This window comes from Hippopotamus amphibius, chromosome 11, assembly GCF_030028045.1.
Source record: "Hippopotamus amphibius kiboko isolate mHipAmp2 chromosome 11, mHipAmp2.hap2, whole genome shotgun sequence".
Lineage (NCBI taxonomy): Eukaryota > Metazoa > Chordata > Mammalia > Artiodactyla > Hippopotamidae > Hippopotamus > Hippopotamus amphibius.
Window position 1 is genome coordinate 49,342,053 of NC_080196.1, and position 26,823 is coordinate 49,368,875.

General features: G+C 43.0%; 1 protein-coding gene across 1 annotated transcript in view; it reads left to right on the plus strand.

Moving 5' to 3' along the window:
- Positions 1–1,455: 1,455 nt before the first annotated feature.
- LOC130830900 (uncharacterized) overlaps positions 1,456–26,823 on the plus strand; it is a 31,398-nt gene continuing 6,030 nt past the window's right edge. Inside the window, exons 1-5 of the mRNA XM_057698199.1 lie at positions 1,456–1,479; positions 3,634–3,774; positions 3,876–4,527; positions 9,938–9,983; positions 18,508–18,744. Coding sequence (XP_057554182.1) covers positions 1,456–1,479; positions 3,634–3,774; positions 3,876–4,527; positions 9,938–9,983; positions 18,508–18,744 — 1,100 coding nt within the window. The remainder of the gene's footprint in view (positions 1,480–3,633; positions 3,775–3,875; positions 4,528–9,937; positions 9,984–18,507; positions 18,745–26,823) is intronic.

Genomic DNA, 26,823 nt, shown 5'->3' on the forward strand with positions numbered 1-26,823 from the left:
AGAAATCGGTCTGTCGAGAAACCAAGCACCCCACTCAGAGGGTTGGAGACTCAGGTTTATTGGAGAACTCAGGTTTATTGAGCTGGTGGCTCCAGATGAGCTAAGGCACCAAAGTTCTGGGCCGAGAGCTCAGGGTGAGCTTTACTTTTATAGGGGTCAGTGCACATGGTTACAGTTAGCATTGGTAGATTGGTTACTTGGTTGCTATGGGCTGCCGGCAGTTACAGAGCGCAGGAGTTTCCAAACAGAAACTTGCAAGAGCAGGTGCAGAACATTCCATATTTGTCAAAACATCTTTTATGGTTACATTTGATTGCTATGTCATCTTGTTTCTTTCTCCGGGCAGCAAGCATATCTTACAAAAGCAGAATGAGCATGAAGTTATTTTTAGCCGAGTGCAAGTTTCTAACTTTCCTCTTCAACACACGTTTAAAAAATTTTTTTTAATTGAAGTATCGTTGACGAACAATGTTATGCCAATCTCCGCTATACAGCAAAATGACTCAGTTATGGGCACTCATCATCCCCTGCTCTAGAGAATGTAAGTTTCAGGGAAGCAAGTTCTGTGTCACTATAAGGAAAAATACACAAATATTGGGTTGGCCAAAATGTTCTTTTGCGTTTTTCATAAGATATTATGGAGGGCACTTTGTTCAGCTCCAGTGGAGGTTTTTTTGTTTTTCTTTTCTCTGCATGTTTGTGTTATCATCATGCTGCTGGCATCAAAGAGAAGAGCTGAGAACTGGGTAGAAGTTGGGGATATTATTGCTGCTCTTTGGAAAACGAAGAATGTTGAGACGAGCAGGAGGACTGGCTGGTAGGAAATAGCAGTGGGGTTTCAAAGCAAAATCTGACCACCTTCATGGCCAAGGAGAGGAGGAAAACTTGAGGATCCCTCTTGAGGTGTCATTTTCTCTGTCATTTTAGGGGGAAAATATCTTGCTGATTCAACCAGAAAAGCCGATGCCTTGTGTGTATAACTTGCCTATTTTAGTTATTTTAGAATCAAGATTCTTTTTTTTTTTTGTAAGTAAAGGTGAAGTTATGGAAACAAACCTGACTCTAAAAACTGAACAGATGGCATAGTGGGAAAAGAGACAAATCAAAACAATATTGCAGAGAACTCTCAGCTTTCATTTTAAAGAATAGATGATGATGTTTTTCAACTTTTCACATCAGTATATCAACGTATCAGTCTATCAAGCGACAAAATGAAAAATCAATTCCAGCTGTGTATAGTTTAACCATTTACCTAAACGATTTGGACTCACCTATCTAAAAGCCCAGATGAATGTATTATAATGTTTAGTGTTTTTTATGAATTAAAATTTTATTTTATGTTAAGCTATAGACAGGACACAGCTCTGTTTGGTGATGTTTAGTATAGAACATGGAACCAGACAGTGGCCTATTTAGAACAGTAAGTAGTATGGGTTTAATTAGCCCTTATTCTCGATGACAGACTTGATCAGCTGCCAGGTATTTATTCTTTCCTTACACTTGACTCTTGCTGAAATGTTGCCTCTAGTAGAGCTTACTGTGCTACAAATAGGTAGCTTGGCAAGAAGTCAGGAAACCCACTGACCCGTGAGACAGTGGGTGAAAATTATTGGAAAATCTCCTCCTTGCTTCCAGTCATTATTTCTTCATTTTGCATTTGAAGGTAATTTCTACAGACCCCTCTCTTAATTTTTTTTTTTTTTTTTTGGTTGGATGAGGTAGCTTGGCCTAAGGGCATACGGAAGTCTGTGCAATATCGAGTTGAGTCCCATGCTTCAGTTTATGAGTATGTCAGGGTTTCCTTCATAAACTTTCCTGGTCTCCAACTTAGAACTCACTATTCAGTCCTGTCTGACTTGAGCTTTTCTGTATGTCAGCAGGATGTGGTTTTGTTTGTTTGCTTGCTTGTTTTCAATGAAAATATTAAAGTGTTGGCTTAAAAAAAAAAAAAACTTTACAAAATGCAGAGAAACAAAAACAGAAGTTTAAATTGCCCAGCACCTGGAAGTAGCCACTGCTAATACTTTAATTAATCTCTTACTTCTTTCCCTAGGCAGGTACACATTTACCTGTATTAAATATGATATAGGCTTACATTCTTCTCTAATGATTGCCTTTTACCCTCAAAATATTTTTTAAAAGAAATTTCAAAATCCATAAAAATTCAGATAAAACTCACATCCATGATAGCACCACCTGGCTTCATCAAATTGAATGTTTTGTCATATTTGCTTCAGATCTTTTATGGGCGGGCTGGGAGGAGAATAAAACATTCCGTTAGCAATCCTTTTGTGTTTTTCCCCCGAGTTCACTCCTACACCTGTTCCCTCCATCCTTAGAGGCAATTTGGTGGGTTTTCTTCCAGCCCATATACTTGTACTTTTACTACTGCATTTTTGTGTGGATATTCACATATTTATTCCTTTGTCTATTGGTGAAGAGATAGAAAATGCTATGTGTTTTTATTTTAATGTAATTAAAATTATCAGTCTTTTCCTTTAGGGTTTCTACCTTTGTTGACATATCTAGGACAGTCTTTGCTATATCAAGTCTGTATAACTTTAAATCTGTAACTTTTTTTTTTGTATTTTATGGTTTCAGCATTTAAAGTATTAATTTCTGGGATATATCTGAATTCATTTTGGTGTCTTTTGTGAAGAAGTTATCTATTATTTTCTTTTAAACCGTTCATCACACTGACTTGTGGTTCTATATTATGTCCTTATACTTGGGTCTGTTTCTAGACTCTTCTTTTTGTAAACTTAATGGATCCGAATGCTTATTACTATGCCAATTCTATACTGTTTTGATTGAGGCAATATCTCTCTAATTTCCCTTCTTTTACTGTTTTTTCTTGGCTCTTGCAGACATTTACTCCACTGGATGAACTTTAGAATCGTTTTCTTAGGGTCCAAAAAAGTCCCCTTTGAGATTTTCATTGGAGTTGTTATAAATTTATAGATTAATTTGGAGAGAATTAACATTTCACAGTATTGAGTTCAGCTATTTAGGACTATGGTATGTTCTCCATTTATTCGAGTCTACTTTAGGCCTCTTTGTAGAGTTTTGTAATTTTATTTAAGTAATACACATCATTTCTTTGCATATCTATATCTATATATTTAACAAATTTTAACTCCGCCTGTTCCCTTTTCTGTAGAGTGTCTTGATATAAGTCAATGGTGGCAAGTCCAGAAGACAAATTAAACCAAATTGTATTCATAATTGAACTTGCTCTATTTTCTTGAATCCTAAAGCTTTATCTATTTTGTTCACTTGCGACGGAGCCTCTCTCAGGAGGTTCCATAAATCCTCATGCAAAAGGGTTTCCTTGGGATAAGCACTACTCTGTATGACAGACAGTGGTGAGAATTTCTTAGGTACAAGCTGGGACCCTGCTATGTAAGTTATAGAAGAAAGTAATACTAATAAATATTATTTATATTTAGCCAATTTATTTAAATTTTGGAATGATAAAATTTCAAATTTAAAGCTGAGCTTGGAAGTCATCTGGATAAAATGCTCGGAAGATGGAAAGGTACTCCTGTGCTCCTAGTTTCCATGTGTGTGCATTAATGTAGCCATTGCAAAGCTGAGCATTTTTAGGCAACTTCCACTGTTCCGGACCCCCAGGGTGAGGAGGAACCGGTCACAAAAGCCACCACCGGGAAAACAAGTTCGCTCCGCCGGGTCCAGGGAGCCGAGAGTCAGCTGTGCGGCGGCTGCGACATCAGCACCCACTGCCCTCGCCCGGGCGGTGAGGACCCCAGCCCCGCAAAGGGGCACAGACCCCCAAGTCCCAAAGGCGACAAGAGGAGGCACCAGCTGCCACCGCCCATCACGACCAAGACCGTCAGCCCCGTCCCCACCCGCAGGGGCGGCCCCTGACCTCCCCCACCCCTGCGGAGACCGAGGCGCTACCGCTCGAGCCGCCCTTCCCCCATCGCGAAGCCAGCGGGAACCCCCGCCCCGGCGGTCTGAGGTCCCCGAGCCACCGCCTCCGTATACCAGGCAGCCACAGCAGGAGCTCTCTGGGGGTTGCAGTCCTTGAGGGGGCCTCTGTGTGCCTCAGCCGCGGAGCCGGGACTAGGACTCCCACAGTACCGCGCGCCTGCCCCGCCTCCTCGCTGGTGGCTCCCCCCACCCAGCCAGACTACGTTTCCCGACAGCCCTCGCGGCTCTGCGGCTCTGCCGCCCTCCCTGCCGAGACACCTGCCGAACTGGGCGTCAGGTCGGGGAGGCGTTCTGGTGCCTGCTCGCCGCTGCCCCGCCAGCAGCGACTGCCCCGCCAGCAGCGACTCTCCCGCCTCTCCAGTCGCGCTGGTGGCAGGAGCTGCACAGACCACTGTGCTCGGCTGTGGAGTTGCGGTGCGCGACACACCGAGCCCCCGTCACCCCCAGTCCGGGCGACCCCTCCCGGGTCAGCCCTCGTCCAGAGCCGCCCCGGGCCCCCAACGGCCGGCGCCCGCACTCCCGCGCCCCACCCTGAACCCGGACTCCGGCTCCTGCGCCGCTTTCCACCCAGAGGTGAGTGAGAGCTGCGCCCCATAGCCCCAGACCACCCCACACCGACCCTGCGCCCCCGGAGCCCGAGCCTCGCCGGCCGAGCGCCGTCCTGTCCCCCCGCTGTCCCTCGTCGCCCCCCGGTGTCCAGCCCCGCCCCCCGCTCGGCCCGCGCGCGGTGCTCCCCATCCGCTCTCCCCTCCGCGTCCTCCCGCGGGTGTCCGCGTCCTCCCGGCGCCCCTGCCCCCAGGTCGCCGCACCCACCCTCCCCGGCCTCGCGTAGCCCGGGGTCCTGTCTGCGCCCCCGGCCCCTCCCCGCCGGCCTGGCTACCCCTTCCTGGAACCTGGTCCGAGCCGCCTCCGCCCCGCGCCCTCGCTTCTTAGAGGAACCCCCCACCCCCTCCCGTAGGGACTCGTGCCCCCCTCGGACGGGGAATCTGCTCCGCGCGCCCCCGGCTTCCCCCCTAATCCCCGCGCCCTGCATCCCGCTGGGCCCCCGCGCCCTCCGGCTGGGGCGGGGAAGCTCGTCCTTCGGGGTCCCCACCCCTAAGGGGGCCCGAGGCCTGCTCCCACCCCCCGCGCTCCCGCTCCCCCTCCGGGGCCCCCTCCCCCGAGCTCGACTCGCCCCGGCTCCCCCTCCTTCGGGGGATCGGCCCTCGGTTCTCCCCGCTGCCCCCCGCCCCCGGCGCCCCCGCCGCGGTCCCCTCCCCCTCCCGAGGCCCTCAGAGTCCAGGGTGCGGGTCCAGCCGGGGGCGGGGGGGGAGGGGGGCGGGCTCCTCCGCCGCGCTGCCGCCTCCGGGGCTCGCGGGGCCTGCCGTCCCGGACCCCGAATCCCGCCCAGCTCCTCGCCCGCCTTCCCCGCGGGACGGGCTCCGCACCTGCTGGGGCCGCGTGTCGGCGGCGGGCGGCGTCCGCCGGAGGGCGGGAGGGGGCCGCACCAACTGCTGCTTTTTCTAAGGGCGGCGGGGGCGGTGGGGGCGGCGCGGATCCCTGTTTCCAGGGCACCGCCCCCTTCCAGTCTGCGCGCGGGCTGCCAACCCACTTCTGCACATTCCCCGCGGAAAGAAAAGTTCTCCCAGGGAGTTTGAGGGCTGGGGCCCTCCCTCTAATACTCTTAAAGAAAATGTTCTTTCTAAGTGTCCTCAGTTTTCCTATTCCGGTATTTAGATCAATTCAAATAGTCTCTTCAGCCATGTGTTTTTAAGTTGCCTGCCCCCTTGAAATTAGAATGAAAAGCTTTTTAGGGTTATAAGTCAGCATGATACAGGATTTTGGTTATCATTTCCCTAACCTATTAGCCGCTTTCCTTAGTTGGGGCTTTTCCAAAAAAAAGCAGAGTACTTCAAATTACCCTTTCACTTTTTCTGTACTTTATTTTCTTCTTTTATGACACGTAATAAGCACAATGAAATAAGTCGTGTATGTAACTGACCTTGTCTACTGGCATAGCTGTTGTTTCCCAGGAGAATGGAGTCCTATCCTTTGGACCGAGAGAGACTTCTCTACCGTAATAAATTTTTCTTGCCAGATTCCCATTTTGATGCTTCTGGAATGCTTAAAATTTAATGTAGCCTGGCTGAGAGTTTAATAAATTTCAAAGTGCTATACCTCTGATGAGTCACAAAGATGGAAACATACAGTGTTAGAAAATACTGACTGGGTCAACCTATTGGGATAATCTACGAAGACGTTCTACATGCCAAGTCAAGAGAAATATATTAAAAAGAGGCAACTATTTGGACACTTGGTCTGTATTCTGGTTCAGAAGTGTTATTATCATTTAGTTAATGCTTTTGGAGGCAGCCATAGTGCTGTTCTTTTCACTCCAAAATGTCTTTCTCCAGTATGCTTTCTAAATCCCATTGGGGACTGCACCTCACAGAAAATAGATACGAAGAGAATGAGGTACGTGCTGCAGTTGGAACAGAAAGTAAGGTGAGGATGGTGTGAGATGTGGCTGAAGAATGGGGAGTTTAAGAAGGATTGCCAAGAAAGAAAGAGCAGTATCACAAAGTTATCAGGGAGTTCCCTGGTTGCCTAGTGGTTAGGATTCCAGGCTCTCACTTTCACTGCCAGGGCCTGAGTTCAATCCCTGGTCAGGCAACTGAGATCCCACAAGCCTCATGGCACCGCCAAAAAAAAAAAAGTGTATCAGATAATAAAATACAAAATAATCACTGCGGGAAAAAGAAAATCAGTTGTGTTGGAGGGATATCTGTAGGAGATTTCTTGGAAGTATAAGAGAAGGTCAAATAAATGAGATGTATGTTAGAGAAAGTCATAGATCAATAAGGAAATAATAGGAGCAGAGAAAGGGAACTCTAGTTTAAGAATTATAGATATTCTTGCAACAAGAGCAGTAATTAAAATTATAACAGAATAATATGGAGCACTGCAAGTAAAGACCGTGAGTCTTGCAGTCAAAAGGCCAACTATTTTTTCAGTCAAAATCAGTGAAACTAAACACGCAACTAGGTACACCCTGGCTACAATTTTTATTTCAAATACTGAAAACAAAACCATATAAGCTTCCGGGCAGAAAAAATAAACACATGTACAAAAGAATAAAAATCAGACTTCTGCGAGTCTAAATGTGAAGCTCGTCTACAGTTTTGAGGGAAAAGGGTCATGAAAAAAATTATATGTCTTCTTCGTTGCCTTTCCTATTTGAGGTATGATGTTCAGTAATATGGGAGACATTTACCCTTCTTGAAAAAACAACCAATCGAATAATACTTAGCCAACCAAGAGTTAAAAACGCATCCATGAAGAAGTCATGAGATAAAAGGAATGGCATTTTTTTTATCCATTTCTAGGTATGTATCCTAAATGTGAACAAAAATGAAAGGAGTCAGTCTCAAAAAACTACACACTGTATGATCCCATTTACATGACGTTTTGCAAAAGGCGAAATTAATGGGGCAGAAAACAGCTCCGTGGTTGCCAGGGACTGATGGTGGAGAGAAGTGAGCTGCAGGGGGGCAACTTGAGGGCATTTACGGGGTGATGGAGCTGTGTCACATGTTGAGTGTAGTCATGCTTACACAACTGTATGGGTTTGTCAAAGCCCATGAAATTGTGCACCCCCCTGCCAAGTGAATTTTACTGTGTGTAAGCTGTGTGTAAGTTTTAAAAGGAGGGAAAAAGAAGAGGCAGCATAAATACCCACAAAAGATAATGTCTGCACAACAATGTGAATACACTCATGATCCTGAATAGTGTACTTAAAAATGGTTAGGGTGGTAAATTTTATGTGATGTGTATTTTACCATAATTTAAAACATCCAAATTCAAAACTACAAGAAACATAATGTCTGTATCATGGGCTATTATGTAGTCATTAAACAGTTTTTTCCAAGGAGTTATTAATAAAATGGGAAAATGCTTATTAGATTAAAATGAATACAAAGTTGAATTGACTGTATGATTTCATATCTAAATAAATCAGGGCAGAAACACTGAAGATGAAATGCCAGAGTGTTAAGGGTAAAGGTCTGATGATGGGATTGTTTTTTTACTGGGGTATAGTTGTTTTACAATGTTGTGTTAGTTTCTGCTGTACAGCAAAGTGAAGTTCCTTGTGCTGTACAGCAGGTTCTCATTAGTTTTCTAGTTTATACGTATTAGTGAATATATGTCAACCTCAATCTCCCAAATCATCCCACCACCCCACTTCCCCCCTTGGTGTCCATACGTTTGTTCCCTACATCTGTGTCTCTGTTTCTGCCTTGAAAACCACTTAATCTGTACCATTTTTCTAGATTCCATGTATATGCGTTAGTATATGATACTTGTTTTTCTCTTTCTGACTTCACTCTGTATGACAATCTCTAGGTCCACCCATGTCTCTCCATAGGACCCAATTGTGTTCCTTTTTATAGCTGAGTAATATGCCATTGTATATGTGTACCACATCTTCTTTATCCATTCGTCTGTCGATGGACATATAGGTTGCCAAGAGGCACATGAAAAGATGCTCAACATCCCTAATTATTGATGATGGGATTTTTAATGATTGCTTTTCCTCTTTTATACTTCTTGGCACATTATTAGTTTTCACTTACTCTTTTTGTAGTTGATAAAAATAGAATCGTCAGACAGTATGTGCAGTGAGCTGTATATTGTTGAAAAGACTTGTTCAATCATTTCATATAGTCTCATATTTAAATCACACCAGCAAAAGATGATCTCTCTGGATCCACTTTCTAAAAGTTCTGTTCTTCCAGGATAAACTATTCTAAAACAAATGGCATAGTCATGATTGACTTTTTTTTTTTTTTTTTTTTAGTAACTGGTCAGCTCATGTATCCCATATTTGCTTGGAGTTAATTTTTTTTTCAGTTATTCGTTTTTTTGTTTGTTTGTTTGTTTAATTTTTTTTATTTATTTATTATTTTTGGGGGGGTACACCAGGTTCAATCATCTGTTTTTATACACATATCCCCGTATTCCCTCCCTTCCTTGACTCCCCCCCATGATTGACTTTTAATTCAAGATGACGAGTTTCACCTGTGTTTAGCTTTGTTGCTCCAAATCTGCCATTGAATTGACCGGGGATGCATAAAGGGTAAACACATAGCTCCATGGGAAAATTGGGAAAGATGCCATTCACAGAGGAGTTATCTTTAAGGAGTTAATGTAAAATGTAGAGCAGCAAGCACTGCACAGCGGAAAGGACCTGCCGGATGGAATTCCAAACATTGGAAAGGAAAGTTTGCCTGCAAGATGAGTGGAGGCAGGGTCCCAGAGCAAGTGTTTGGAGGGAAGGAAGTGTGTGGTGGTCATCCCTGGAGGGTTCTCAAGCTTATATGCATCTATGTATATGACTTCAGACCCTATGGGATTGGTATCCTAAGAAAGCCTCCCTGACACTATTTTGTAGCATTTGTTGAGTAAGGCCAGTGGCTGAGGTAAAATATAAGCATTGTCTCAGGCAAATTTCTGACAGACACAGTTGTATTGATTAGAGAGGGAGGTTGTAGAAGGCCCAGCTAACTTGGTGACCTCAGCCAAGTGAGGAAGAGAAACTTCCCTACAGGGACGTGCTGCACAAATGTTTCTGCCTGTAGCTTTCCCTTATTTTTCATTGAAAAAGAAAATATATGCACACATTATATGCACATACACACCATTCATTAATTTCAGTGGTTATATGGACCTTGGGGAAAAACTGTGCTTAAGTATAATAGTAATAATAGTAATAATAATAATAATAATGTTACATTATTCAACTAAAGAGTTCACTCTCTATTTAACATGACACTTCCATGAAACTTTTTGGCCTCCTGATCCTTGAAAGTTATTTCTTAGAATTTAAAGTTTGAATCTTTGAGGTAATGTGCCATAATAAAAGTTTTACGAGTACCTTTTCACTTTTTTTTTTTTTTTGCTGCTTGCAACTTCCATGAAATCCTTATTTTCTTTTTTGCCTCAGGAATTGTGAAGGACAGCATATTCGATACAAGACATGCAACGATCATGTAAGTTCTGTAATAAAAATATATAACCCCATAAAATATGTTCTTGTTTTAAGTTAGAATATTAGGTACCGTAAAGCTAATGGCCTCTTGGTACTCTGTGGAAAATTTGAATGTTTGTTTAATTGACAACAGGTTTTGTGTATCTCATGCCTTCCATTTATACTACCTTTTTAGGCCACTTCACATGTATGGTCTAATTTGGTAGACATTTAATAATTTCTGAATTCATAGAAACAATACATAATACTTGTAAATGCCTTCAAAGTTCAGATTTCCTCTGGCCCTCACTATGATCTCCAAGATGTTGGCATATCAGGTGTGGCAAATGAGGGGACTGGTGCTGAGGGAGGTGAAGTTATTTTCCAAAGGCCATTTAGGAAGAGGACAGACTTGAACTTCTCTCGTGCTGTTTCTCCTGCTCCAGAATACCTGTTGTGCCCCCTGTACAATGTGTTAAGGAGTGCAGTAGGTGACTCAAGAAAATCACACCTGGGGAAGGGTTTGTAAACCTTACTCTCATTCTACAGTGATCAACACAAGCAAAAGAGAAAATTCAAACATACAAATGTGCAGTGCAAAATAAATGTCAAAAAGCACCAGTCATGTTTTCCACACAAAACATTTCCTTTGTCAGTGATATATACCTGAATAGAAATGAGAGGAATTCAAAGGAAATTCTGAATATCTGGAGCTTGAAGTGAGATTTAGGGTTTTTTCAAATCCATTTTTCTCAAGTAGCTGTAACTCGTTTATTTTAAATATTTCACTTACTGGGGGACTGTCCCTCTCTTCCTTTTCTGTCCTGGGCCAATGTGAGAGAGCGGTCCTGGGTAAACATTTCTGTTCTGGTGACCCATACTCTTCCTCGGTGGGCAGCCTCAAGCTCTAGCCTTCGGAGTGGAGAATAGGCAGTGTTAGCAAGACCTTTTGTCCATGGACCTCAAACCAGGTTTTCAGTCTGAATTAGCGGCGAAGTAGAAATGTTTTCCTCTCACATTTGCGTGGGAAAAATGGGTGGTTATTTATTTATTGGGCACTCAGAGCTCAATATCACCCAGCCCGGAGGTCGCTAGAGTTGTGTCCACTATGTCCTAGTAGGGATTGTGGGAGACAAAGCAAATAGGTTTCACATGTCCTATGACAGGATGGACTTGGGGACTTGAGAAACACGTGCGTGGGGGTCACAAAAGGAAATGAGCTGGAATCCAGGTGGGGATGAAGGAGGGAGATTGACCGAGCACAGACCCCAGGCTGGCATTTAGGTATGAGCAGAGTCTAGCATTCATTCTTCTTTTTAAATGAAATGAAAAATGAAATGAAATTAAGTAATTAACTTTATGTATTTTTGGCCGCCCTGCGTGGTGTGTGGGATCTTAATTTCCAGATCAGGGATTGAACCTGTGCCGCCTGCATTGGAAGCGGGGAGTCTTAACCACTGGACCGCCAGGGAAGTCCCCTGACATTCATTTTTACTCCAGCATGTGGATGGATTAGCAGGGTTTTACACACAAGATGTTTCGATCTACAGCCTTTGGCCTGGGTACATAGGATTTTTCAATTGCTGCTGTCACACATTACCACAGACTTGGCTTACAGCAACACAGGTTTATTATTTTACAGTTCTGGAGGTCAGGAGTCAGATGCTTGTCTCACTGGAATGAAATTGTGTGGGCAGGGCTGCGTTCCTTCTGGAGTCTCTAGGGAAGAATCCATTTCTTTGTCTTTTCCAGCTTCTAGAGGCTGCCCACATTGCTTGGCTTGTGGCCCCTTTTACCGTCTTCAAGGCCAGCAACATTACATCTCTGTCCATTTTTATGTAGTCGCATCTGCCTGTGATCGCAGCTGAGAGAGGTTCACCCACCTGGATAATCCAGGATTCTCCCCGTCTCAGGGTCCTTAACCTTCGTCACAGTATGCTTTGGGCAAAGCCCATTTCACCACGTAAGGCAGTCTGTGTGCAGGTCCTAGGGATTAGGCTGTGACCATCTTTGGGGAGGGTGCATTGTTGTGATTAATACGGTGGGACAGCTCGTCTTCTCAGACAAATTGCTCTGGCACATTCCTTGCAGTCACTCCAGGATAAACTTCACAACCATGTGCCATCAAGCAGTACTCTGGGAAGCCCTCTAGGGGAATTCATTTTAAACGTCCAGATCAAGAGAGTACATTCTGAGATTTCATTGTAGGGTTTCTGTGTGTGTGTGTGTGTGTGTGTGTGTCTCTAGCTAATTCCAAAAAGGCAACTCTTTTCAACACAAGTGATACAAGGGTCTAGGAATGTTGTGCCTTGCAATGTAGAGATACAATGTAGTCTGCTAAAATTGTTGGATATTAGTTGCCATGGTTAGAACTTCAGTGCATGTGAGAGCAGATCTGATGCCCCTGAGGCTGGGAGTGGTCTCTAAGTGATGGCCCCTCAGAGGAATCTGCAGAAACCTTTACCACCTCTAGGCTGGTGAGAAACAGATGCTTAGGAGGTGGGAGCTAGTAGGGCAGGACAGCAAGGTAAATATCAGCCTTCTCTGTTTCTCAGAGTTGGAGTCCTAAGAGAGTCCTTAGAGAGATTTCATAAGAAAATGACACTTATTTCTGTGCTTGCCATTGCAAATGCAGAGTTTCCAACAAAATTCCTTACAGGGAGCTAAGGGAGCCCTGTGGCAGGTCTTTCATATCTGCAGTGATCAGGGCACCCCTCCATCTCCATGTGCCAAGTGTCTGTAGCTGTGATACTCAAGCCCTACTGAAGGCCTGACGTGGGTAAAGGCAGCCCCAGCTGCAGTGTTGATGATCTGTAAGAAGTCTGTTCCTATACAGGAGTGAGTATACGGGTATATTCCTGGGAATGTAACATAGAGACATTGCAAGGCATCAAGTACAGTAAGTGGATGTAACCACAGTGAACTCGGTACGGATGTGGTCACATTTTGTTGTTGTTGTTTTTCCATGTACTTACTTACTTGAGATGCTTCCTACTGTATTAATTAGGGGTTGAGAATAACCCTCTTGAAGTCTCCATGTCTCTATCACCCCAAGGATTCCAGAGAGCAGGAGTGAGAATGCCTCTGCAGCCCATCTCAAGCGGAGAGGGAGCTGACTTGTGAGCCCTGCTGCTGTTTCCCCCTGCCTTCTGGTGTCCTCACTGAAGACGGGCCATGCTCGGTCACTAGTCAGTGGCTCCCCTTTCCCTGGAGCTGGGGCTCGTTCCCCACTCTTTTGAAGGAAGCTGCCTTTAGTGATTCCCAGGTCAGGCACTCTTTTGAGGGAAACTTGCTTCATAATTCAAAGATGCCCACACCTATGCTTCTGGGGGACCTGAGCACCCCATCTCATGGGACTGTGAGATCTCCATTCCCATCCAAGGGATGTCACCTTCAGTGGCCACATAGGGAAGTGTGCTGTATGGAGAAGCAGAAGTCACCGCCGCCACTGGTGAGCCCCGGCGACCTGACATCAGTCCTGTTCCCGAGGTTGCTCGTACTTCTGTTCTCCCGCATGGTTATTTGAAGGCTCAGGCTCTCGGCGTGAGAACCATGGAGTTTGTCACATGTGTATCAGCTTTCTAACTCCTAACCAAGATCAAAATAGTAATAATAGCAATGATAATAGCTCAGGCTTATTAAGTGCTTCTTAAATGCTAGGCAGTGTCTGAGCGTCTTTTCATGAGTAAATAAATTTGATCCTCATAATCCCTACGAAGCAGGTGTTATTTTCATCTCCACTTTCACAGAGAAGGAAACCTAGGTAACCCACACCGGGTCACAGAGCTGCATTCAACCCCAGGCAGTCAGGTTCCAGGCTCCCTGGAAGTGTTGCTCTTGATCACTCTGCGACACCATCGTGCTTCTTGGAAAGAAGTACGAAGAGGTCTCAAGCTTTGTCAGATAATGCAATGACACTCAGACAGCAGCAGCTCAAACAAGGTCACTTCTAATGGCCCAGGAGCACATGAATTGCAGAGGTAACTGGAGGAACATTACATTTTCTGATACCATTATGAAAACTCCAACTCTGGGAACAGTAGGAAGGACCTTCTGAACATTCACAGCTGGCCAGGGACAAAGGGCAGGGAAGGAGCTGAAGGCAGAGGCAACAGAGGGGAAGTCCCAGAAATGAGGTCCTCCATGTCCCTGGGCTTTCCGCTCCAGCAGCCCAGCTGGAGGGATCCCCAGCACACGGAAGGTCTGGCTTAGCCACCCTGACAGCTCCATTTCTGACCTCTGCCCAGGTCAGTGGAAGATGCCTGGGAAAAAAGTAGGTTCTGGGCTTCAAGGAACGATTGAAAGTTCTTTTGTTATGAAGTCTGGTTGTGTTAGGGTCATGCATTCAGAGCTCACAGACAAAGAAATTCCACTCCTGGTGTGCAGGAACCCGTGCTTCACATGGCAGCGTGGGAGGCACGACCACGAAACGAGGACCACACTTCCCTCCCTGAGAAATCAGGCATGTGTTCAGCAGCTCTCCCTGGGTTCATTCTTTCAGGAGAGATGGGGCCTTGGGCTGAAGGGCCAGTGCGATTAGGGGAACAGAACATGCCTACGTGCAGTAAGGGGGCTCCAGGTAACTGTCAGCTTCAGACGTGACCCTCCAATCAGCACTCATCATGGACGCTTGCAGCCAGGGCTGGGCCCCCGAGGCCTCAGGAAAGAATTATCTTATCAGGGGTGTGTAGAGCAAATGGAGACGTTCCCAGGGCAGTCACGCATGTCAGCAAGGAGACCCAAAACCTGATTCACTCCTCATCTGTTTTTATACCAGGGTTTATGGGATTAAAGGTAAAGCTGGAGGAGAGCAAAGGAAACATATTTTAAAAAATAAATATAATTTGGTAAGAGTACTTTTGTAGCATAAACACATTTTGTATGAGCACAGAGGGAGGCCTGGCTAATTCTGCACAGTGGGGGCCCTGGGCTCCCTGACAACCTTCCAGGAGAGGTGACATATGATGGGACCCTTGAAAGATTCCTTATACTCTGGATTCTGTGAATGGCTAATTTCTGACAGTTTTCTCTTAGAGGTGTTTTTTTGTTTTGGTTTGGTTTGTTTTGTTTTGTTTTTCCATTGCCATTGCTCCTGCTCTGGGCAAGGGCCCCTTCCTCTCATATATCCAGAACTCCACTCCATCCTGCTACCATACTGTCCCTTCTAAAATGCCACCTATTCTATCCCTTTTCAATGTCACTCCCCTCTGTGGATCCCTATTGCTTTTAATTCCCCTCACTTGTATTTCAGGACCTCCAGAAGTTGGTGAGATTTGCATCTTATTCTACTCAATAATTTTCACCCTGGCTGGGCTAGACTGTGCCTCATAGATACTGAATTTATTTTTTCTGTTTCTCTTTTGCTTATGTCGTTTCACATGTCTTGTCTTACTTGCATCACATCATCCTTTAGATCACTTCTGAAGTGTTATTTCTTCATGATGCATCATTTGTTTGTTCTAGCTGATAGTGGCCACCTCCAAAGATTTATTTTTATGCTAGAAAGTTTCTCATTTGTTATATAAGAGGATGGCAAAACTTAACTCATGCTGTAACATGGATATGAAGATAAAAGAAAATGTTCAAAATTGCTTATACAAAAATTGTATTTATCCTGAGTCTCTACTCATGGGTTATCTAGGGGGGAATTAAATACCTAATCCAAACAAAAGCTTGGTCCAGTCCTATTATATAAATCATCTCTTAGGTGATGGTCTGTCTCTCTTGCATAAAAATATTCGGTTTCTTAGATAATCTCCCTAACTTGGCTTCTCTCCCTAAGTTGTCCATACAGGTCTGTGTGTTCTCATGGCTTTAGGGAGGAAAGGAGACCCCTGTCTTCAGAATGGTCCTTGAATGGGTGGTGGTGGTGATCTGCTATGCTTTACTCCCTCTCCTCATCACTCTCCCTCTTTCCCTCCCCCATCTCTTTCTTCCTCTTCTTCCTCCTAATCCTTCTCCTCCTCCTCCTCCTTTTCTGTGCTTCCCTGGCTGCCACCCTTTCAGCAGGGGCTCAGTTTAGGGGGCCTCCTAGGTGGTCTTCTGTTTATTAAGCATAGTTGATTTTGCGAAACTTCATTGGTTTGGGGGGTATAAGACATTCAAGAGTCAGACAGCGCTTGCATTTCCTAGTGCGTGCTTAGGGTGCTAAGTAAGCCTCATGCAAGGGAAGTTGTTTTTACCCTGCTCTCTTTTACTCTCTGGTTTGGGTTTCAGAGTCAGATACAGAGAACATTGGCTATGGTTGAGGACAGAGGAGGTGATAGAATTTTGTCACCGACGATCTTCTCTATGGCTAGATGAAAGACATAGTCCTCATGCCAAGACAGAAACATCATCCAGTTTTAATCTTCTTCAGTTTGATTCTTTCTTCTATAGGTGTGACCTAGGTTAAGGGTTAATCTCATAAAAACAAAGAAAAATGTGGATGCAATATAAGATTTTGGAATGATTCACAGCAAAGTAATATGACTAATTCCAGGCGAAAGTTTATTAATTATATTTTATTTATTCCCTACCTATATGCAAAAAGGATTAGAGACACTTTATAGAGGCCCAAAGCATAATCAGAGTAAAATACAAAAATCACGTAGCAAAAAGGAGATAAATGGAAGAAATTGTATTTTAAAATTCTGGCTGAGGGCTTCCTAGGTGGTGCAATGGTTAAGAATCTGCCTGCCAATGCAGGGGACACAGGTTCAATCCCTGCTCCAGGAAGATCCCACATGCCGCGGAGCAACTAAGCCCGTGCGCTTTAAAAAAAAAAAAAAAAAAAAAATTCTGGCTGATAATTTGCTAATAACTATTTGCATAAAAGTAAAGTTAGATTTCTACCTTACTGCATAGATCCAAATAAATTCCAAATGTAATAAAGAATTAAACATAATTGCTAAAGTATAAAGGAACTAAAAAAGTACGTTTAAGTATTTATCTGTTTTTCAGGGCAGGGTGGGAAAAGTATATCTCATTAGCAAAGAAAGAAACCTTAAAAGGAGATATGAATAGAGGTGACTACATAAAAATTTAAAATTTCTTGACTTTACAAAGCACCAAGACCAAAATTAAATGGCGAAAATATTTCCAATACAAATGGCAAAGAGTTGATAACGTCACTATGAAATTTAATAAATTCATCTGTTAAAAATAATGAAAACACAAACATTTCAATAGATAAATGAAGGACAAGAAACAAGAAATTTTTGAAGAATTAATACAGAAAGCAGATATGCATAAAAAGATGTCAAACCTAAATAAGAAGGAGATGCAAATTAAAATGTTGAAATTCTGTGTAACACTTATGATTGGAAAAAGTTTTAGAAAATTATATCCAGACTGAGATGAGGTACTGAGAAAAGGGAATGTATGTAGCCTGGTGATAATAATCAGACCTTCTTGGAGGGCAATGTGGTAATACTTTGAAAAGCGAATGAAACACACACCCTTTTTCTCAGAAATTTTATTTCCAGAAACTTGTCCTTGGGAAATAATAAAAAATTTGTGCAAAGATTTATGTATAAAAATCTTTGTTATTTATTCTTTTTTTGAATAGAAACTATTCCCAAAGTTTTACAATGAACAATTATTTCTTTTGCAATAAGAAAAAAACATAATGTATTGCTTTTCTGTATCTACTTTCTTTAATTGGGAAGTTTGTATACAGTTCATTCATTCCCATTAATTGGGACGTTTGTGTTCAGTTTTGAAGAGTAAAGTAACGTTTTGTCATCGATCATCTTGCTTAGGAAATACCTGATGAAATTGATTAGTAATTAAATCAAAGGATCCTTGAGTCATCAAGACTTGTACAAACACTCTGTACTATTATTATGCAAGCCCCTTGGGGTGTTAACTTGGAATGTATTGTAGATGGAATTTGAAAAAGCTACATTTATCTTTCCATTCTAGAGGCAGTTGAAGGCAGGCACTGGGTACCAGTAAAGAGCAATGGCCGCGAGCCTGACAGCAAGCGGGGAAAGGCGATAAACTAAACAGCAATGACAAAAACAATGAAACAAACACAAGTCCCCACATAGCACAGCAGTTTGGGGCCAGTTAAAATAATGGCTAATAATCCTTTACTTTGAAATGGCTTCTAAAGGCATGGATGATAATTAATATTCTCTATGAAGACCTGAGGTCACCTGGGAAAAATCAAAAACATTCCATTTTCCCTTGTCTCAAAAAGAAGGAGGTTGTGTAATGCATTTGAAAATTTATATCCAGGCTGGTTAAAATAGAGCCAAATTTGGCATTTAAATTTGGTAAGCTTTAACTAACTGGGAAAGAACTTCCTGGGCAGAAGAATATTCCTAATAAGTGAGGTGATTTCCCTCCATTATCAGAGAGGTACCAGTAGAATTCCACACAATAGATTCTGTTTTGAATTAAAAAAAAAAAAAAAAAAAAAAAAAACGTGAAAAATTAAGTGACATGCAGGAGAGAAGCAATTGGGGTCTGCTCTCCTGGGACTCAGGTAAACTTGTTCAGCCTTCTGCTGGCCCACCTCACTGGGTGACGTGCATGTGGCACGTTTTCTCTGCTTCCAGGACTGCCCTCCAGATGCGGAGGACTTCAGAGGCCGGCAGTGTTCAGCCTACAATGATGTCCAGGATGAGGGGCGTTATAGTGAGTGGCTTCCGCAGTACAACGATCCTGCTGCCCCCTGCGCGCCGAAGTGTCACGCATGGGGACAAAACTTGCTCGTGGAGCTGGCGCCCAAGGTCCTGGATGGAACTTGTTGCAATGCTGACTCCTTGGACATGTGTATCAGCGGCATCTCTCAGGTAAGCCACACCTGCTTCCCGAACTGCTAGTTCGAGAATGTGCCACGACCTCTCTCAACAAATATAATCTTTTTCTTCAATGCTTTTGTTCATGCAGATGAAATATTGTCTTTGATCATTGTAATGTAAAACGTATTTTAGGGAGTATTAGTCACCTGTAGGTTATGTTTTACTTATTTAAAATAGTGTAAATTTTGCCCATGTGAAATTAAAAGATTGTAATATATGAGTTGTGATTTTTCTAGGTCAGTGATTCTCCAACTTGAAAGTGTATTGGAATCACCTGAAGGACTTGTTAAAACACAGCGTTCTGGGACCCAGTGCCAGAGTGTCTGATCCAATTGGTCTGGGGTAGGGCCTGAAAATGTGAATTCCTAACAAGTTCCCAGGAGATGCTGGTGTTGCTGGCTAGTTCAGGGACCCTACTTTGAGAACCACTGCTTTGGAAGGCTAAGATTGATAGGTTCTCTGACCCCTCTCATTAGAACTAATTCATTGTTTTGGGTTTTGGGGAGCAATGACTTATTTGCTAAGTAATCAGCATGAATGTATTCCAGCAGACTTTTCAGAGTGGACTTTGCAGAGCTGTGATGAGTGTGGCTGAGGAATAACCCCCCATGGCTTGTAATGGGTCTGAGGACTATGATGGGTTGCTGAGACAGTATGGGGATAGTAAGGAAAGGATAGGATTCCACTCCATTCCTTTGATCAGTGGGAAAAAACTGTAAGCATAATGAATGTGTAGTGTTCCATCTACCCTATTGCGTTCATAACAAAAATGGTAGTAACAGTAGCAAATGAAGCTAACCATCTACTAAGCATCAGACAGTGCCAGGCATCTCTGACTTCGTATGCTTAACCGAACCGTGGACTTGCTCCTCAGACGAGCTTCTCCTTCCTACATCTTTTCCCTTAGGAAATGGCCTCCACTTGCTCACCACGAAACCTTGGAGTCATCCTTGATTCTTGTCTTTCAACCCACGCATTTAATTCATTGCCAAGTCCTGTCAGTTCTACCTCCAAAACCTCTTTTGAATTCATCATTTCTATCTCCACTGATTTCTTTCCTAGTCTAAGCCCCACATTACCTGTGAGCTACAATAGCCTCCTGTCCTGATCTCCCAGCTTCCAGCACTGCAAGATCTATGAGCCCCTCTCCACACAGCAGCCAAAGTGATTGTCTTCAAGCCTAAATCAGAGTTTGTCACTCCTCCCCCCGAAATCCCCACTTGGCTTGTCATTGCATTGATGAGGACATCCAGGATCCTTGCTTACCTTTCCAGGCCCTTCCTGAGCTCTTCTCTCCCCTTTCCCATCTTTTTAAAAAAGGACTCAATGTTTTTGATATAGAGCGAAATTGAGTGGAAGGTGCTGATGTTTCCCATATACCCCCGCCCGCGCACATGCAGAGCCTCCACCATTTTCAACTCTCCCCACCAGAGCGGTGCATCTGTTACAACTGATGAACCTGCGGTGACACATCATAGTCACCCAAAGTCCATAGTTTCCTTTCGGGTCCGCTCTTGGAGTTGGATATTCCATGGGTTTGCACAAAAGTATAATGACGTGTATCTGTCATTATGGTATCATACAGAGTATCTTCACTGCCCTAAAAATCCTCTGTGTTCTGCCTACTCATCCCTCCCACTCTTAACCCCTGGTAACCACTGATCTTTTAACTTTCTCCGTAGTTTTGTCTTTTCTAGAATGTCGTATAGTTGAAATCATATGCCTTTTAGGTTGGCTTCTTTCACTTAGTAATATGCATTGAAATTTTCTCTATATCTTTTTATGACTTGATAGCTTATTTCTTTTCAGTGCTGAATAGTATTCCATTGTCAGGATGTGCCACATTTTATTTATTCATTCACTTTACTGAAGGACATCTTGGTTGCTTCCAAGTTGCGGCAATTGTGAATAAAGTTGCTGTAAATATCCATGTGCAGGTTTTTGTATGGACACCACTTTTCAACACATTTGGGTAAATATGAAGGATGTGATTGCTGCATCATGGTAAGAGTATGTTTAGTTTTGTAAGAGTCTCAAGCTGTCTTCCAAAGTGACTGCATTTTGCACTCCTACCAGCAGTGAATAACAGTTACTGTTGTTCCACATCATCACCAGCTTTTGGTGTTGTCATTTCTCCAGATGTTGGTCATTCTAATAGGTGTGTGGTGGTATATTATTTTAATTTGCCATTCCCTAATGACATATAATATTAGCATCTTTTCACATGCTCATTTATCACGTATATATCTTCTTTCATGTGATGTGTGTTCAGGTCTTTTGCCTATTTTTTAATTGGGTTGTTTATTTTCTTATTGTTTAGAGTTCTTTATATATTTTGGGTAACCATCCTTTATCAGATGTGTCTTTCGCAAATATTTTCTCCTGGTGTGACTTGTCTTCTTATTTTCTTGACAGTGTCTTTTGCACAGCAGAGGCATTTTATTTTATTTGTTTTGTTTTTAAGGGTTTTTTGTTTTTTGTTTTTTTTGATGTGGACCATTTTTAAAGTCTTTATTGAATTTGTTACAGTATTGCTTCTGTTTCATGTTTTGGTGTTTTGGCTGCGAGGCCTGTGGGATCACAGCTCCCTGAACCTGTAGGGCTCAAACCCACACCCCCTGCAAAGTCTTAACTACTGGACCGCCAGGGAAGTCCCCAGGCTTTTGATTTTAATGAAGTCCAGCTTATCAGTAATTTCTTCCAGTGATCATGCCTTTGGTGTTATATCTAAAATGTCATCTCCATAGCCAAGGTCACCTAGGGTTCCTTCTAGGTTACCTTCTACGAGTTTTATAGTTTTGTGTCTTACATTGAGGTGTGTGATCCATTTCGAGTTAACTTTTGTGAAGGATGTAAGTCTGTGTGTAGATGCATTTCTTTGCATGTGGATGTGCAGTTGTTCCAGCACCAGTTGTTGAGGAGACTATCTTTTGTCCCTTGTGCTGCCTTTTGTCAAAGATCATTTGGTTGTATTCATGAGGGTTGATTTCTGTGCTCTGTATTCTGTTCCATTGATCTACCTGTCTACTCTTTTTCCAGTACCATACCATCTTGATTACTTTGGCTTTATTAGTAAGCCTTGAAGTGGACAGTGTTAGTTCTCTGACACTGTTCTTCTCCTTTAGTATTGTGTTGACTGTTCTAGGTCTTTTTCTTCTTTACGTAAACTTTAGAATCAGTTTGCTAATATCCACACAATAACTTTCTGGAACAAGTTGGAAAGAGCTGACATCTTGATAATATTGAATCTTCCTATCCACAAAAATGGAATATCTCTCCATTTATTTCGTTCTTCTTTGATTTTTTTTCCCACCTGCTGGATCTATCCATTTCTGATAGAGGGTGTTGAAGTCTCCAACTATAATGGTGGATTCACCAATTTTTCCTTGCAGTTCTGTAGGTTTTTGCCTCATGTATTTTGACATTCCGTTGTTAGGCACATACACCTTAAGAACTGTTATGTTTCTCAGAGTACTGACACCTTTATCATTACATAAATGCCCTTGATAACTTCCCCTGCTCTGACATCTGCTCTGTCTGAAATTAATGTATCTGCTCCTGCTTTATTTTTATTAATGTTAACATACTATGTCTTTCTCCATTCCTTTACTTTTAATCTATAGATGCTTTTATATTTCAAGTGGATTTCTTCAGACAGCAGGTAGTTGGATCTCGTTTTTTGATCTGCCATGACATTCTGTGTCTTTTCAGTTGGTGCATTTAGACTCACAGCCATACCCCAGGACCTCCACAATGTCTGACCCCATCAAAGGTCCTCAGTTAAAAACTGGCTGAATAAATGAGTCTTACCTACTTGCAAATATAGAGGCTATTCATAACTCTTGGTCTCTCCTTCAATTCTCTCTCAACCTCCAGTCTTGAATTTTCTAGTACAAGCTTGGTGTCCATTCTGGGGGATTCCACAAATTCCTCCAATACACCATCAGATTCCTCTGATCCCCACGCCTTCTCAAATGAATTAGTATTGTCCTTCCCAGACCCACTAATTATTCTAACTGCTATTTCTATTCGTTTCTGTGTATGAGAGCACAATTCTCAGTGCTACCTTCCTGAATTCATATTGTAGTCACAGAGTGTATTTGCTTACATGTCCTCTATATCCTGGTACCTCTGTCAAATCTCTCACATTTTACTCTTCTTTCCTCTGTCACTTGAACCTTTTTACCCCAAGACTAGACTAGCCCATCTCCCTTGGTGGCCTCACCAATATCTCTTCCTTTCTCTCCCACTGTTAAACCATCTTATTTGGTGTTTGCTGTTGCCTAATCTTGCCAAAGGTCAGAGTTTACTTCTTCATTCCCCTATTTTATGTGCTGTCAATTGCTTCCCTTTATAACCACCAGTTAACTTTGAGGCTCTTCCACTAAATCATAATAATTGCTATTATCTGGAATTATGCTTTTTGGTTTTCCAAGGTTTTGATAGTGAGTGTGTATTGCTTTTATAATGAAAAATAATTGTTATAAAAACAGTTGAGTTTGGGCTAAAGAGGAGCCATGTGATCAAGGTAATGTTTTGACATTGAGGTTCTGAAAAGTTGAATAGAAGTTACATGAACCAAGGTGACGAAGAGAATCCCAAGCAGAAGGGATGGGGAAGAGATGTGATAGTAGGTGTATTTAAGCATCTTTGATTCATTCTGTAGAGTTGAGGTGAAAAATACCTGTGGGGTAATGCTAGAAGTTGAGGCTACAGATATACGTGGAAACCAATCATGAATTTATTCTGAAAGTTATAAGAGGAGCTAATGAAGAATTTTTAAGAAATAGCTGAGTTGGCATTGCCTTTAGCAAGATCACTCAAGTGGCAGTGTGGCAGATCATTTGGGGAAGACAGGGTTGGAGCAGATATTAATAGGTCAAGTTGAGATAACAAGAGCTTCAAGTAAGGCAGAGGTAGGGTGAGTGAAGAAGGGAAGACAGGTTCTACAGATTAAAGAAGCAGATCTTTTAGGGCTCGATGTTTGATTGGACGTGGGGAGTGGGAGAGAGAAGTTTAGAATGATGTCTGGATTTCTGATGTGAGAACTAAGTAGATGATGAGGCTCTTCACCAAGACAGAAGCTACTGGGTGAGGACCAAGTGTGTGGGGAAAGGATGATGCGCCTGAAGTACCTGTGGATATCCAAGATGATACATGAATCTAGAGCTTAGGAGAGAATTCGAGATGAGAAATATAAATCTTGGGGTCATCACATGGTTAAAGCTAATGTCTGTCCTTGGGGACAGAATGAGAAGAGCAGATTCCCAAGGACAGAGTTCTGGCCCCATCATTTAAGGGGCAAGCATTGGAAGAGGTGCTCATGATGGAGACAACACAAACCAATCTTCTGTGTAATAGAAAACTGGGAAAAACAAGATATGGGTGGGCAAGTATTTAAGAAGAAAGGTTCACAGTGCCAAATGCTTCAGAGAAGTCGAGAGGGAAAAGAACTGAAATATGCCTGCTTCATTTGGACCAAACAGACATCATTAGTGACTGCAGCTTAAGCAGTCTCAGTGACATGGTTGGAGTGAACTCTACTTGGTGCAGGATGTATTAGTTTCCTCTGAGCCTTGGTCTCCTCAGTCTGTAAAAAGGAGATGTTACCTTCCATAGAGGTCCTATTTTAAATTCGTCCTTTCATGAATCAACTATACTCCATTATGAAATAAAAAGTTAAACAAAAGAAATGGTTATGGATATTGGCTCTTTATCCTATTAGGTGCGGCAGGCTCAAGAAACTGATATATTGGTAATTACAGAATTGCCTGAAAAAATAAAAAGTATTCTCACGTAAGAGGGATAATCTGAAAGAATGAAAAGTTACCTGTAGAGGAGAGTTCATCATCCTTATTCTGTAGTCAGACTGTTGATGGGTTACTAGTGCCGGTTTTGCTGAACATGTAAACTCAGCTCATCAGTGAGACACTGTCCTGCTGCCTTTCCTTTCACAGTTCTCAGTGCAGCGGGGAGGGTCTGATTACAAGAGAGACAGACAGGAACAAAAGGTACCACTGGAAAAAAAAGGAACTTGGATCACGCTGAAAACTCACGTGTAGCCTGTAGACCGTTTAACAGAGTTACTAGTAGAATTAAACTCCTAGGAAAGAGTTGCTTTTGCTGTTAAGGACAACTGTAAATAGGTGGACTTATAGTGACTTTTTATTTGTGAGGCAGCGTGAAAACAAGCAGGACTAGTTTACGTGATACATTTAAAAAACAATAAACTTGGTTAAAAAAAACCCTAAAAAATAAATAAATAAATGTGTTCTTTCATGAGCAACATTTCAGGAACCCAGCACAATAGCTGTCACATGGGAGCCCTGCAGGCTACACTGGTTCCCTTTCCCTGGTTTCTCCTTGTGCTCACTAACCAGAGCCCGCTCTTGTTTGGCTAAGGTGCATAGTTTTCTCCAGTGGCTTCCAAGGTTTGAAGGAGATTGCAGGATCAAGGTGGTGTTCAGTGCCAAATTCATCTCTTTAGAATGTGTGTTTCCTATCATGTTTTTGTGAGTCTAATGGCTAAGCAGATTCTTGGGGCAGTCACAGGTGATACCTTGCTGAAAGCTCAGTACTCTTCTGGCAAGGCTTTTCAAGTAAAAATGAATTGGACACACTTCTTCAGAAGTGACTCAGATGCTTCTCTCTTGAATTCAGTGGGAAGCTTTCCTTCAGTGGGATAATGTTCACATACATTCCCTTTCCCGTAAAATGTGGCCGTGGCTGTCCGCAGCCTTTAGGATGGGAGAAAGTAAACTGTGTGATTCTTTCTGATCGCCTTAGGGTCAGTGAACTGGTCCCTGATGTTCACTTGGCAGAGACTGCAGATAATTTTTGCAAGCGTGTGTATAGTTTGCTCATTTACATGACCGTGTCACCGTGCTCCTGGGAACGTGAGTCTGAGCACAGCAGACACCATGACAGCTGTACTCACTGAATGAAATTTGCTTCTGCTTTGGAGGTCTGATTTTCATCTGGTTGGAACCAGATCTGCAGAACAAATCCAATTTATCATGCAGGTTTATTGAATTCTTTGACGACTGGGTAACTGAATAAATCAGTTTGTATTTCTAATAAAAAGAATAGCATCTAACATGTACCGGGTGCTTACAAGGTGTCAGAGATTGTCTGCGCACATTGCCGTGTTAGCTTATCGTACGCTATGAAGCCGGGAAAGTCATTATTCCCGCTCAGTGTGTAGGGAAACTGGAAGTTGGAGAGGCTAAGTAATTTGCCCAAATGGCACAGCTAGAAAGTTGTAGAGCTGGAATTTGAAGCCAAGAAACTAAATTTCAAAGTCTGTTTTCTTAACCGTGGTGCTATGCGGATGACATTTGTACCTTTTGTATTGCTGCCAGTATAGCTGAAGTCTGTAACTGGAAGTAAGATGTGATTTCTGGTGGATGGCAGTCAGCACAACAGGTGAGTGACACTGAGGTAGTTGAGTATAGAGGTTGAAACTCAAATGTCTCCACTCCACTCAGGGAGGAAGACTGCTCAAGTGTAGTCGTGGTGAGTGAGGAGGGCTGTCGTGAGCTGGAGAATCCACATGTGCTCATGGATATGCTTAAGGGGGGAGCCATGTATAAACGTGTCAGAGTTTTGATCTATCAACAGGAGCCAGAAAGCTGGATTTTAATGTGAAATGGCCAATTTCAAACAACCCTTTGGTGTTAATGGCCCTGCTCTATCCGTTAATTGTTAAATAGGACTCCAATATAAGACAGCCTAGGTTTTCCTTCAGTAACCGACAACCCCCAAAGCTCTGTGGCTTAAAACAATTACAGATGACTTTTAGCGCGTGCTGCTTGGTCAGCATGGGTGGGAGGGGTGTTTGCCCTTGAGCATCTCAGAGACCCAGACTGAGGGAGGCTTTATTTGAACACGTTTTGCATAGTAACTACAGCAGTGAGAAAAGGAACATGTGATTCACGTGCTGACCCTTGAAGCTTCTTACAGAAGTGACACAGACACTTAGACTATATGTCGTTGGCCACAGACAATCAGTGACCACACTTACTTCTGAGGGGGCGGAGAAGTGCAGTCCTCCCTGGGCTGAAGGGAGAA